This window comes from Podarcis filfolensis, assembly GCF_964270895.1.
Source record: "Podarcis filfolensis genome assembly, chromosome: 2".
Classification (NCBI taxonomy): Eukaryota; Metazoa; Chordata; class Lepidosauria; order Squamata; family Lacertidae; genus Podarcis; species Podarcis filfolensis.
In genome coordinates, this window is record NC_139605.1 from 86,984,747 (window position 1) to 86,998,153 (window position 13,407).

The 13,407-nt window shown below is 43.3% G+C and overlaps 1 protein-coding gene across 2 annotated transcripts in view; it reads left to right on the plus strand.

Moving 5' to 3' along the window:
• The window catches only part of OGFOD3 (2-oxoglutarate and iron dependent oxygenase domain containing 3), a 39,058-nt gene that overhangs the window by 10,202 nt on the left and 15,449 nt on the right, over positions 1–13,407 (plus strand). For both annotated transcript variants that reach the window (XM_083597953.1, XM_083597952.1), the window contains exons 4-6: positions 2,055–2,097; positions 8,962–9,026; positions 9,570–9,626. In XM_083597953.1, coding sequence (XP_083454079.1) covers positions 2,055–2,097; positions 8,962–9,026; positions 9,570–9,626 — 165 coding nt within the window. The remainder of the gene's footprint in view (positions 1–2,054; positions 2,098–8,961; positions 9,027–9,569; positions 9,627–13,407) is intronic.

Genomic DNA, 13,407 nt, shown 5'->3' on the forward strand with positions numbered 1-13,407 from the left:
GTCCCCATTGAAATTAGTGAAATAACTTCCAGTGGAGGTGGGAAGTAGGAGGAGGCTGCAGCATCAAATTTAGGGGGTGGGAAATTGCAGAGTTGGAAGGGACCCAAAGAGACATCTGGTCCAACCCCCTGCAATTCAGAGATCATAAGAGTCTAGTCCCCAACACAAAGGGACTTCAGCTCCCTTCCTGCCCTCCTGGTTTTTGACCTGCAGCCTTTTTCTACCTTTTACCCACATACAGTACTTTGCTTTGCTCCATTAGGTTGTGAGGTGGCAAAGATGCTGCAAGGACAGCTGCAAGGGCAGGTGGGGAAAGGTAATTGTTTAAGGCTTTCATTGGTTTGGAGTTACCTAGGTTTCCCCCCATTTTTTTCGGGGGGGGGGGGGAGGGACTTCCGGTAATATCTCAGTTAATCTGAGGCAAGTTTCCTATAGTTCATGCATCTCTTAATTATTAGTGAGCACTTCTGTAGAGCTTTTTAATAGGAAAGATGTTTCATGCTTTTATTGTGAGCTTGCATTCAATGCCATTGTGAGAGGGGTCATTGTTCCCATTTATAAATTGGGGGCTGAGGGTGAGAGAACAAGTTGATCAAGGAGTCCATGGAACATTTGCAAATTGGGATTTTGGAGATGTAAGGCTCCCAGCAGCCTAATCATGGATAAGCAATTTATGTGTGGGCCATGGAATTAACGCTTGCTTTGGACTGTGAATTCTTACCAATTGCCTTAATTACAGTTAAGTGGTATGTTGGCAGCAGCATTACGAGTGGTTAAGTCTACTCAGAGTTTTAAACCAAGGCTCCAAATCTTGCATCCCACTCCCAAATGCTAAGCAATTGAGAGCCTGGAACCCAGGTCTCTAGAAGCCTGTTTTCCACCAAAATATGCATTTGCTTTACAAGTGTTTACTGCAAATACACAGGCTAGAAAGCTTCTGTATGGTGTTGAGCTTGCCTTCACTCTAGGCCAAGTATTTGCCATGACCAAGAATAGCCGTTTAGTATGTTCTCTCACCCCTTCTGCTCACATCCAACCTTGACATAGTGATTTGATTAGCTAAAGCTATTGTTACCTGCTATTCCTGAAATTCCTTAAGTGTTAGTTTACTTACCAGGATGTTAAGCTATGTGTAAACTGCAATTTTAAGATTCTGGTTAGTAAACTGACATTAAATCACAGCGCCTAATTTTAAACACAGTGGGGACCAGAAGTTTAAGCTAACTGGGACTGGCATCCTGTGGAGGCGGGTGGGGTGGGGGGAACGGACTGTAAAAGTGCTTGTTCCTGGCTGCTAAACTATGGTTCAGAAAGCTGGGAAATGTGCGTCTGAACCAGGGCATTGTGTAAATATTCTGCAGTTAGCAATAGGAAGAAGTGGGGTTACTTTAATTCACTGTGTTCCCACTTTGCAGCAGTTTCTGCAGTAAGGTGGGGAATCTTCTTTCACCTCAACTGAGCCATTAAACTCTTTCATTCTGCATGCAGGGTTTTGCATCCTGACAGAGCAGTATTTCATTGCAACTGGAGTAAATGGTCTTAACTTTGGTCATTTGTCATTAGCAAAAATTCCCAGACTTCTGGACTAAGAAAAATAGCATTTGCTTTCGCTTCTTCCCATTGCCTGGAAATGATTGGGATAAATCTGGGCTTTGTATTGTCTGGGGATGCCTTGGCACTGAGGCAGCTAACCTTTTAAGGGCACAGGGCTGCACTGAGGAATGGTCAACCCACCAGAAAGTGTCAAAGTGGATGTAGCATTTTTAAAAATTACAGATTTGAGGGAACCAGATTTAGCTCACTGACTACAGGTCAGCCATCTCTGCTTTGCAATATAACTACTTTTTCTGCTAGGAAATGCTCTGCCTCTGTTCCCCCCCCCCCCCAGCTGGGTTCTATGTGTGAAGAATTTTGATTTGCCCACTGTTATGCCAGTGTAAGTTGACCTTTCTGTTCCTCCTGTGTCAACTGTGACAGGTCTGGTTTGACAAGTGGCATTAAACGGTAAAAGGCTGTGCTGCAGTTCTGATTTGAAATTGTTGTGTCGTCCACAGAATAGCAGAGAAGGGACTCTCCCTTGGAGGATCAGACGGAGGGGTGAGCAGTGTCCTGTTACCTTTTACATTCTTCTGGTATCCAGGCAAGATTCTTTAGATTTTTGTTTTTTAAATGGGTTTTGGGGAGGAGTGTCAGGAATGGGGAAGAAATGTAGGACTCTGCCCTCATCCCCGTGTGGCAAAATATATATTTTGCTTGTCTATAGTTATTCTAGACTTCCCTTCAACTGCTCCAATGCTGCTTGCTCCTAACTGCAAATTAAGATTGTTTTTGGCAAGACTGAGCTTGAAGAGGAGGAACTAATACATGGTGCTTTGAGAGTGAGGGGCAGGCATTTGTACCATGGTGGGTGGTGAATGAGTTGGGCAGCAGCTTGGGTCAGGGAAAAGGAAGCACGCAGAGCAAAAAAGAAACTTTTCCACTTGCTTCCAAGGGAAAATATCCTCATGTAGTTTCTGATCCTGTGTTTTCCTTATCCCACCCCCCTTTACTCCAACAAGGCCTCCCATTTGGGGAAACAAATGGGATTGGGTGTTGGACTTCTAGAGAAACATGGGGAAGGATTCACCTAATCCGATACACAGAGCCCTGCACATGGACTTCCACTTGCGCAAAGTGGTTCCCCCCTCATGCCCCCCTGAAATTGCCTTGGAGGGGAGGAAGAACCCCCAAAACAGTGCAGGGGAGCACAGGTAGGAGAGGAGGGATTGTTCCATCTGACAAGCTGAAAATCTTGTGCTGGTGGAACATTCACCTTAGAACAATGGTGAATTTCTCCCATGGGCATGAATCCCAGCTTGGCCATAACCATCAACTGGTGGTCATTGGCAAGACACTGCCACTCAGTCTAATCTATCTCTCTTGACCTTTTGGAGAGGAATGGTGGAAGATGCCTGAGCAATCTGCATCCTCCAGAGGAAAAAAAAAGAGTTTGAGGAAAGATGCCTAATGTAGAAGGAGTATGGGATGGAAGATCAATGTGACCATCCTTCAGTAGAATGTGAAGCATCACCAGACTTTGCATAGTTAATTGTCAAATAAGTGAAGGTGGTATACTTCAAAAAAAGAGAATATTTTTGTATCTAAGCTTTTAAAAGTTCTGTTACAGACTATATGCCATCTCAGTTGTGTCATCCCTTAATCCTAAATACATTTGCTTGGAAGAAAGCACCCTTGCTTTCTATGGCACTTTCAAGTAAAAGGGTTTGAGACCAAGGTCTCAATAACCATAAAGGTAAATGCTCCAGCTTCAGTGTTTCTTCAGCTGCAGCATACCTGTCAGGGAACTGCCATCGGAGCCCGAGGGAGAGGGAGGGCTCCAGAGGGGTTCCGGAGAGCGTCCCGGGAGGGAGAGAAGCAGCCCATCTTCTGGGGAAGGAATTCAGCGTAGCACCAGTGGAGAAGGGGGGCAGATGGGGGAATCGGCGAGGTGGCTCCATGACTCCTCGCCGGAGACCAGCGGGGAGAGCACGGGTCCTCCACTGCCCACACCCTCCCTGCACAGAAGGCTTCCGCGCAGGGAGAGTAGGCGGAGACTAGGCGTCAAAGAGCTTCTTTGCTGGAAGAAGTTCAAGAAACGCCCACTGATGGATTCTGCCAGCGATTGAGACAGCCACGGGTGAGTGGCTGTCCGGACAGAAAGGGTTCACCCAGGTAACCTAGCCAGGTGTGGCGTAGATTTACGCACGAGCAACCCCTAGAACCATTACAATACCCAACCAGAAATCAGGGTGCCCTGTTGTACTTGCAGTGCCCCAGGGCCTCTCAGTGCTGTGTGTCCCCGTGAACACTCTTTCAAACACTCTCGCAGCCTCCATGGGTGCCAACTCCCTGGGCCCTGGGTGCCCGAGCACCCACAAAATTCCCCATGAAGAGGCCGGGCACCCACAAAATTTGGTGCCAGGTCGATGCATGCTGCATGGCACCCACAGCCCCGGACACCCACGGCTGCAGGGCCAAGTTGGCACTCCTGCAGCCCAGCAATACAAAGTGAGCTACCTTTCTATTCTGCCCACAGAGACAGGCAGCAGTCTTTCACAGTAAAAGACTGTTCGATAGAAGGACGTTCTTTTTACTATTCCTGTATTTCATTGCATTCTGTAGCCTACTGAGAGCTGAAGCGGCTCTGTTGTTCAATATGGAATGTAATTGCTTTGAGTGCAATCCAATCAGCTCGATTGACAGGTGTCTCTGCAATTGGCCATGGACTGTTCGTGACGTAAATCATGTTGATGTCTTGGGACCATTTGCCAGATGCAGAGAAATCAAAAGTATATTTAAAATGCTAGTCTGTTGAAGAACTGAAGTTTTGATTTATGGTTTGCAAAGGTGCAATGAAAATGACTTTCCAAAATTTAGCCCCCAAACGCATCAGACCAGGTTTGAAATAATAAATGCCCGTAATTGCATTTAGCCTTTGAATGCAGCTTCTATCCTTTTATGTTGCTTTACTTTTTGTAATATAAGGAGCTAAAATTCCATTTACCTTCTGAGTAAGTACAGCCGGTAAAATAATTGCGCACCAAGGATCCATAGAAAAGTTTCTTTCTAAAGCGCCCCCTTCCATGATGGTAGAGCCAAAATTGGGAAGATATGGAGTTTCTAATTGGGGCTAACCGGAGGGGAGCTTATTTCAATTCTTGTGAGTGTTGGAAGTGCAACAGCAGAAATCGTTCTGCATGCTATTTAAGGGTGGTGTTATTAGTGCCAGTCAATGGCTCAAGGGGCTTGTGGTGGTATTACTTAGCAACCAGTCAGAATGGCATGAACTTTCCTGAGGTAGCATGTGCTCTGATTGGCTGTGTAGTTCTATGGGAGTTGTTCTTCTGCATGTTTGGTTGAAGGTCTCCCTGCTTTGTACAAACCCTGAACTAAGAGACAAAGCCTCTGCGTATTTCTGTTCAAAATATACACTGTTTTGCTCAGTTTCCTCAGTAAAGTGTTATCAGAACTTTTCTCTCTGGACTCCTTCCACATTATCTTACTGACTTTGCTAACAGTGAGTATACTTTTGGAACATGAGAAGAAAGTGAATGGCATTGCTACAAACCTGCTACCAGTGAAGCTGTTTTAAAATGGGGGTTTAAAATGGAACTCCAACCAGTAATCTGGCTGTTATAGTTTGGACCACTTGAAGTTTCTGAGTCATCTTCAAGGGCAGTCCCATGTAAAGTGCATTGTAATACTTCAATCTGGGAGTTATCAGAGCATGGAGTACTCTGGCCAAGTCATCTCTACCCAAAAGGGGCCGCAGCTGGCAAACCTGGCAGAGCTGGAAACAGACAGTCGTAACCACTGTCGCCACCTGTGCCTTCAGTGACAGTGTTGGATGCAGGGTTATCCCCAAGCTACAGTGCTGCTCATTCCATTGGAGTGCAACCCTGTCCAGAGCTGGCTGTCTTCCCACCTCCTGGACTTGAGAACTTGGGACACATGTGAAGCCATTCAATACAGGGCTTGTCTTCTATTACCTTTTCCAGTTCTTCCAATTGTGTTCTTTCCATCTTGATGCTATCCAGCATGATTCTACTTATGAGAGGTGTAAGGACTGAGTGAATATGGTTTCTGACATTTGTATTGTTTCCTGCTGCTCATGTTCCCTCTGCTATGAGTCACTTGTACTTTGTTTCTGCAGAGTCTAAGAGTTTCACCTTAATGGAATTAGTTTATTCGCAACTGGCTGTCTCGTCTGTGCCTTTCAAAATTAACCTTAACAACTACCTAAATGGCACCTGTATATTTTGATCAGGATGATGATGGAGGATGCGACTCCTCCTAATAGCACTTCAAGAAATCAAATGAATGAGGCTTTTGTTCTCTGTTTTCTTGTTATTGTACATCTCCATTCTGAATAATTCACTAAGGACTTCATTGCAGCGAGCAAAGGGTAGGAGTCAAAACAAGATAACGGTCCTTGATTCTCTGCACTTGATTCAGATGCAAATGTGCCTTGACTAAATCTGACGGCAAGCAATTTGTCAAGGCTATGCATTCTTCAGTCTGTTTCAAAATCTCCTCTTGCTGCAACATTGGGCCGCCATGGGAGATTATCATAGGCTTAAATTTGGGGGTTCATTCAACACAGGTAGGTTCCTTCCACCATAATAGAGAGGCAACTGATTTTCAGAGACAGTTTCACAATCTTTCTTTATGTAGATTTTCCGCCTCAAAGAAATGAACAGCGGTCGCACAGTTAATCTGCTGGGGTGATTTCAAGAGACAATGGGATAAAAATGGTCATGGCTGCAATTTTCCAAGCCCTAGTAGTGAGTCATGTGTTGCCTTTGGGAAACCAATGGGCTATAGAGAATAGGTGTAGGGTTTGTGGCTTGTAATCTGCAGTGAACAGAGCCAAGGAAATAATCTCAACAATCTCAACTTTAAAGAAAAAAGTTAGGATTAAGCCCTTAGGTTTCAGAGGAAAAAAGTTGACAGTAACTGTAACCGACAGGCTCAAAAGTCAGAAGGCAAACATTTCTTTATTACAATGGCTTAGATCCCACCTTTCAGGATACTGATACTGACAAGTAACTTCAATGTGCATTTAAATATGAACACAATAAGCAATATCAACATGTAGCAAGTCAACAGGAACCTTCCTGCAGGGCAGCTCACAATAGATGGCTGGAACAGGTCCTGATGTCTTCAGCTGCCTGTCCCACTTTCTTGTGAGTCCTTCCAATGGACAGTTAGTGGTAGTTGGTGCTGGAAAGGGGAAAGTTCACCTGCAGCAGTCTAGGGTGACTTTCCCCCCGCTCCTCATTCTCGAAAGTACAGCACAGTCATAGCATTACTTTCTCATGCTATCACTCCCCCTGCAGACCTTTGCCTAAAGTGCAGGGCTGGGTGGGCTTGTGACAGTGGCGTCAAGAGGTATCCTTGCTTTCTGAATGAAGAGCGATGCCATTGCATCTCAGTTTCAGAAACTGGTTTGCAAACCATAGTTTGTCCTAAAACTGGAATTCAACTATGCACATAATGCTAAACCATAGCTTACTGTTGCATCTGAATAATAATCCCGTGATGATGAAATCCAGGGGTGGAGGGTTTCTCTCTCTGCATCCAAGGGCTTTCTTCCCAAGTGAATAGCTGTGGCTTGCCCAATATTCTGTCCTGTTGCCAAGGCCATCTGGGAGCATCTTTACCCAAATCTAGGTCTAAAGCTATCTCCAGTTAAAGATACTTGAGGTCATTAAAGTAGAAGTTGCAGGGTAAATCATAACAAGCAGAAGGTACTAAGTACTGCTCCCTTGACCAGGCAGAGCAGAAGACCAATGCCCTAGTGTTTGACCAGAATAATCCAAAACAGAAATGCCCCCTACCCCCAGTTGTTGCTAGATTCCAACTCTCATCCATCCCAGCCAACATGGCCAATTGTCAGGAATTATGGGTATTGTGGTCCCCATCCCTGATCTAGAGCCTACCAATTACAAGGGTCAAGGATGCACATTCCTGTTTTGTGATGCTGAATTTCATTCAATCTACGAAGGTCCAGTTTGGGTAGCTGGTAGCCTCACTGGACATATTTTTTATTAAAAAACTTTAGCGTCAAGAACTCTAAGCAGTTGTGACAGTTCACAAATCCTGATTCGAAAATTGAGGCTTTTGTGAATTTGTCATCCTTTGGTCCACATTACCAAGGAATAGAACATGGACCCAAAAATATCTGCTGTGAGATTTTTTATTTTTTGGTGCAAAAGCAACTGCTGTTTATTTCTTTTCAGCACAGCCATTTAGCAAATACAGTGGTACCTCGGGTTACATACACATCAGATTACAGACGCTTCAGGTTACAGACTCTGCTAACCCAGAAATAGTACCTCAGGTTAAGAACTTTGCTTCAGGATGAGAACAGAAATAGTGTGGCGGCGGTGCAGCGGCAGCGGGAGGCCCCATTAGCTAAAGTGGTGCTTCAGGTTAAGAACAGTTTCAGGTTAAGAACGGACCTCCACAACAAATTAAGTTTTTAACCCGAGGTACCACTGTACAGTCTCTTGTTACTGTGGTCCATTCAGCACCTGACATTTAATTAGTTCCCCTATTCTGAAGTTGAACCTCTCATTTCCCAGCACATTTAAATCTTAAGCATTTACCCTTTAGGCCTACATTATTGCAGAGTTTTCTTTCTGTCTGTGTGGTTTTGCTGCTGTTTGTTTTTTTAAAAAACAAGCTCCTGAAAGTCCCATTAACTACCCTTCCAGTATAATTGCCTTAATAATTTTCTTTCCCCTGCAGTGCTCCAAACTTGTGCTGCTTCAGAAAGCAGAAAGGTCACTTCTTTAGCTGCTAAAACAGTGGAAATGTGGGACTGGCCAAGTCACAGGATAGTGTGAAGTGTATAGCCTTTTGTAATGACTGCGGTTTAAAAAGGCCAGCAGTTTTTCTGCAGGTCAAAAGAAGAACCTTGAAAATGAGTTCTTGGTCATGCATGAGCATAAGAGATTCATCTTTCCCTCCTCTCCCAGCCTTAGTGGTAAATTGAATTGCTTTAGAACTATATAGGAATCAATGCAGGAAAAACATGTTATGGATAATATTCGAATATTTGCATGCCAGGTCCTGAAACGTGAATATACACCACTGAATTCTAGGGGAAGATATAGCTGAAGAGGGAAAGTTAACACTAGATAAGTCTATTGTGCCTTGATTTCTGACTCATATATATATATAAACTAGCACGACTTTAAACCAAGAGTGCTGTATCTCCTGTCCCCTGGAGCAGATTTTGGGAGTACACGGTGGGGGGAGGAAACAGAAGTCCTGTTGTATCAGCCAAGCAGTTTGTGTGGAGCGTTGGATACAACCCACCATCTGAGATTGCACAGAACAGAGACTTAGTCTCCTTTTAATAGTCTTCCTTTTGCTGATTTGTTTCTTCTTGTTTGGATTTTCCCCCCCTCCCAGGCTTCAATTCTGGACTTGCACTCTGGAGCTCTTTCTTTGGGGAAGCATTTTGTTAACATGTACAGGTAATGTAGAGTTGCACCTTGGCATTCAGTGCCTTGGATACAGGTCATTTTAGTGCTCTTAGGTTCTTCAGGATGGAATAGACATTTGGGTGGGGGAAGAGAAAAAGCTCCGATGCTGCAGGTTAATTAATGGATTCTTCAGCAGTTTGCTGGCCTTTGCAAAAAGCTGTGATACTAAGTGTTGTTAGCAAGTGGTGTTAAGCTGGGCCTGTAGGAGAGATATAAATATTTGCTGTCTCAGTAGATGCTGGATGTAAGAGTTTCTCCCACCACAGTTTAGATTTATAATGTAATGCAGAAAGCAAAATAATTTGTGCCCTCAAATGGTGATCAGTTTTCCTGCAGAATTAATAGTTTTCCTATCACCATAGCATCCTTTAAGTCATCAGAGTGCTTCTTGTTTACTGATCTTTAATAACTGCTTGGGATAAAGTTGGTTTGAGTAAATTAATTTGCAAAGAAAAGTTAAGCACCAGCTGCTGCAGGGATTTAACTTGCACTTTGTATTATTTATTTCCGTCTTTGAATTGTCTTCCCCCACAGATACTTCAGTGATAAAGTCCATGATACCTTTACAGAAGAAGATTTTCATTTATATCGGTAAGGAAAAAAAACCCTATTAAGGGTATTTATTGTCTTCCAAACTGATATCAAATACAGTGGCTCCTCGGGTTACAAACACCTCAGGTTACAAACACTTTGGGTTACAGACTCCGCTAACCCAGAAGTAGTTAAGAACTTTACCTCAGGATGAGAACAGAAATTGTGTGCCGTTAGCACAGCAGCAGCGGAAGGCCCCATTAGCTAAAGTGCAGGTAAAGAACTGTTTCAGGTTAAGGACGGACCTTCGGAATGAATTAAGTTCGTAACCAGAGGTACCACTGTACAACTTTAGTTGTGTGGATGAGGACAATTTGTAATGTGTCTCTTAGAAGAGGTGTGTCTAAACACAGCATGATACTTGAACTGCTGATGAGATATATTGCTTGTTACATGGCTAAGAAGACTCCTTAACAGTCAAACATACCCTTCAATAGTGTAGGAGAAAGAGGCATGTGGCATTGGCTGCATTTCAAAGAAATTGGTAGCTCAGCCTTTATTAAATCAAAGGTTAAGCTCCCATTAACCTATGCAATCCAGATCACACCGTGCCACAAGCAGGGAGCAGGTGCGCTGCAAATGAATGAAAGAGCAAGCTGCAGAGGAAGGCAAAATACCACCGAAGTTGCTGTCCATACAACCTTGGGGCAGGGGTATATTTTTAAAACTCCCATCCCCCCCTGTGACAACCACTCAGGTCTTGTGTGAGCACAACCCATTCTTCAAGTTACCACAAGGAAACTTTAATGGATTGATCTCCACATTGCCTAACATCATGTCTCTGGTTGCCCTAGGCTAGAGGGAGGGGTGGCAAAGAGGAAACCCAAGATTTCATGCAGAGAAGAGGAAAGCTATTTTGGCCATAATTAAGTGTTCAGCAAAGCAGTTGTACAGTATTCTTCATATACTTGTTCGACCAGCCTAGTAAGGTTCTAGTAAGGTTCTTTACCACCTACTATTGTTTCATTGGACATCTCTAAGATTTAGGCACTTTCTTCTATTTCCTAACCAATATCATGTTAATATATTGTCATATTTTACCCATAGCTGCCTTTATCTTGCCTCCCTCATTTGTGCTACCACTTCTAAAACAAGTTGAAATGCTCCAACTTTCTTAAGAGCTCTGCTCGCAAGAAAAATTGTTCTACTCCTTTCAACAGTCTAGTTCTTCATTCTACATGCATGACCTTGAATTAATCCTTCTCAGGCATATGTGACCAAAATAGGATGCTTTATTCTAAATGTCAGCTCACCGGAATGCCTTCTGCATTGTACAACGGTATCTGTACTTCTCTACCCTACCATATTGGCTCTGTTCATTGACAAAAGACCGAGACCATTCAACCACTCTGACATCTACAGGGTGCCATTAAAAAAGAAAAAAAAGCTAGCAATGTTAAATTTATTGTGGATTTGTCCAATGGATTTAAGAATTTAGAAGAAAAAAATCAGGAGTGAGGGTCAGCACTATTCATGGTCTTTCATACTGAGGTGGGAGAGTGGCAGTTTTACTCTGGGGGAGGGGTGTGAGGGCGGATGACAGAGCAGAGGTTTCCTAGACTAGTTCCCAGTTAAATTACTGTGGTTAGCAGGAAGCCAGAAACCTATCTTCACCAGCCCTCCCTGTTTACTGTAGACAGCCACTGTCTCTGCTCATTCTAGTTATCCAGCTTGGACCTCTGCCTTTGTGTTTCATGGGACTTGTGTATTTTGTGGTGGTGGTGTGATATTTAACAGAAGCAAAACTACCATTATTGAATCTAGACCAGGCATAGGCAAACTCAGCCCTCCAGACGTTTTGGGACTACAACTCCCATCATCCCTGACCCACTGGTCCTGTTAGCTAGGGATGATGAGAGTTGTAGTCCCAAAACATCTGGAGGGTCGAGTTTGCCTATGCCTGATCTAGACTCTGTAGCAGAGAAAATGTTTGTCTGCCAGAGAAAACCTGCAGGCTTTCTCTGCTGAATCTTCTTTTCCCAATGGCAACACTTTTCTCCCAGTGTCTTGCATACCTTAAGGTTTATGCTAAACACACTCTTCATCATGACTTACTTGTGTTAAGCTATGAAGGACTTAAAAAAACAAACTCACAAAAATAACACCTTGTTGAGGGCTCATTAAGAAGCAGATCTGCTGAGCATTCCAGGCATTTTCTGGCAGCAAAGTAGTGCTGACATTCCGAACTAGTGAATGTGTATTTTAAACTCTGTTAAAACAGCAGCTGCTTGTGGTGATGAAATATAGTTTGACTTCTCTCTTGTGTTATGCTCAAGGTGGGTAATGCTTGGACTAGTTATAGTACTGTGCTGCTTCACGTAGTAAGGAGGAGGGATGCTTTTGGTTTAAAACCAACCACTTTAATGAATTCAGTGTAATTATTTAGGGCGTTACTCAGCTAAGTTTTATTCAGAGTAGATCCATTGAAATAAATGAACACAATGCTATTAGATACCTTAATTTCAATGAGACCACTCGAAATGTTGTTGAATACCACCCTTTGCTTGCTGCGCATGGTTTGGTGTTTTTTTACATTATCAGAAGCTACATTTTAGTATATCTGATGCAATAAAAGGTTTATACTTTGAATAGCTGGAAAAATCATAACATCAGAATCATGGGTTGATATTAAAATACATTTTCATCATATCAAATGAAAATGGTTTGCATTAAGGAGTGCCATTTCATTATAGATATAATGAGAAGTATTGCATAGAGCGCAGGATAAATTCTAAAAAGGAGTTCTCAATACAATACAGCCGGTGGATTGGTCTGCAGAATGATAGCTCAAGGGAACAGCAGCAAAAGAGGCTTATTGTCTACCTGAATGGCTGGATTGATTTTTCAGAGATAGGCAGTGCGCACAGAAGCTGTCGTCACCGAGCAACACTTATTGAAATAAAATGCCTGAGACTTTAAAAAACTGATTTGCTTGGGTAAAAATAGCTTTCCTTCTGAATGAACTTCCATTTTCCTTGGCTGGTAGACCTAAGAAATAGGAAAGTGGCATTTTGGTGACAGATGGAAACCGTATTACTATAATAACTCATGTGCAGCTTGGAAGCTGGCCGTATTTCCTGCTGGGTCCTGTTATTCCCACCAGGTATGCTGGCCGAAAATATCTTCAGGAAGTCTTTCTGTCTTGCTCCGAAAAAATATGCAAGCCAAGTAGTACCAGCATAAACCAGCTCAATAAGATGAGCCTTGCACTTTTCTGAAGGTCATCACATCAGGGTACCTGTACAGAAGGTATAGCAAGCTGCGCATGTGCAAATATGTGGGTCTACTGCACTGGCTATTTGCTTCTAAATTTCTCACTGATGGAAATTTAGGACAGTCAGAAGCAGCATTTTTGCTTATCTTTTTTCCAGTAAAGAGACAGCTTTCCAGATAACCAGGTACAGAGCCTTGCTGGGCTTAAGTCTATTAAAAGGCAGTATATTCTTCTTTCCTTTGATCTGCTGAATCTAATGTTATCCCAGTAATAGGCATTAGGAAGAGGTATCCTTTCTGCATCCTGAGCTCTTTAATGTAGAGCAACTTCTCTACCTATTTTGAATGAAACTCTTCTACTAGCTTATCCAGTGCAGAGTGATTTAATGTAGGCACGCAGATGAACTGCCACACGTGCAATCAGGTCAGGAAAGCCAGAGAATATTTCCAAAGGTGGCTGAGCAAGTGACAGTGCAGCTAGAAAAGCAGTTTAGTCTATTTCTGAGTGATGAGTTGCTCAGTCAGAGGATCTCAGCCAGAGTCTGCTGCTTTGTTAGGGCCAGATGGG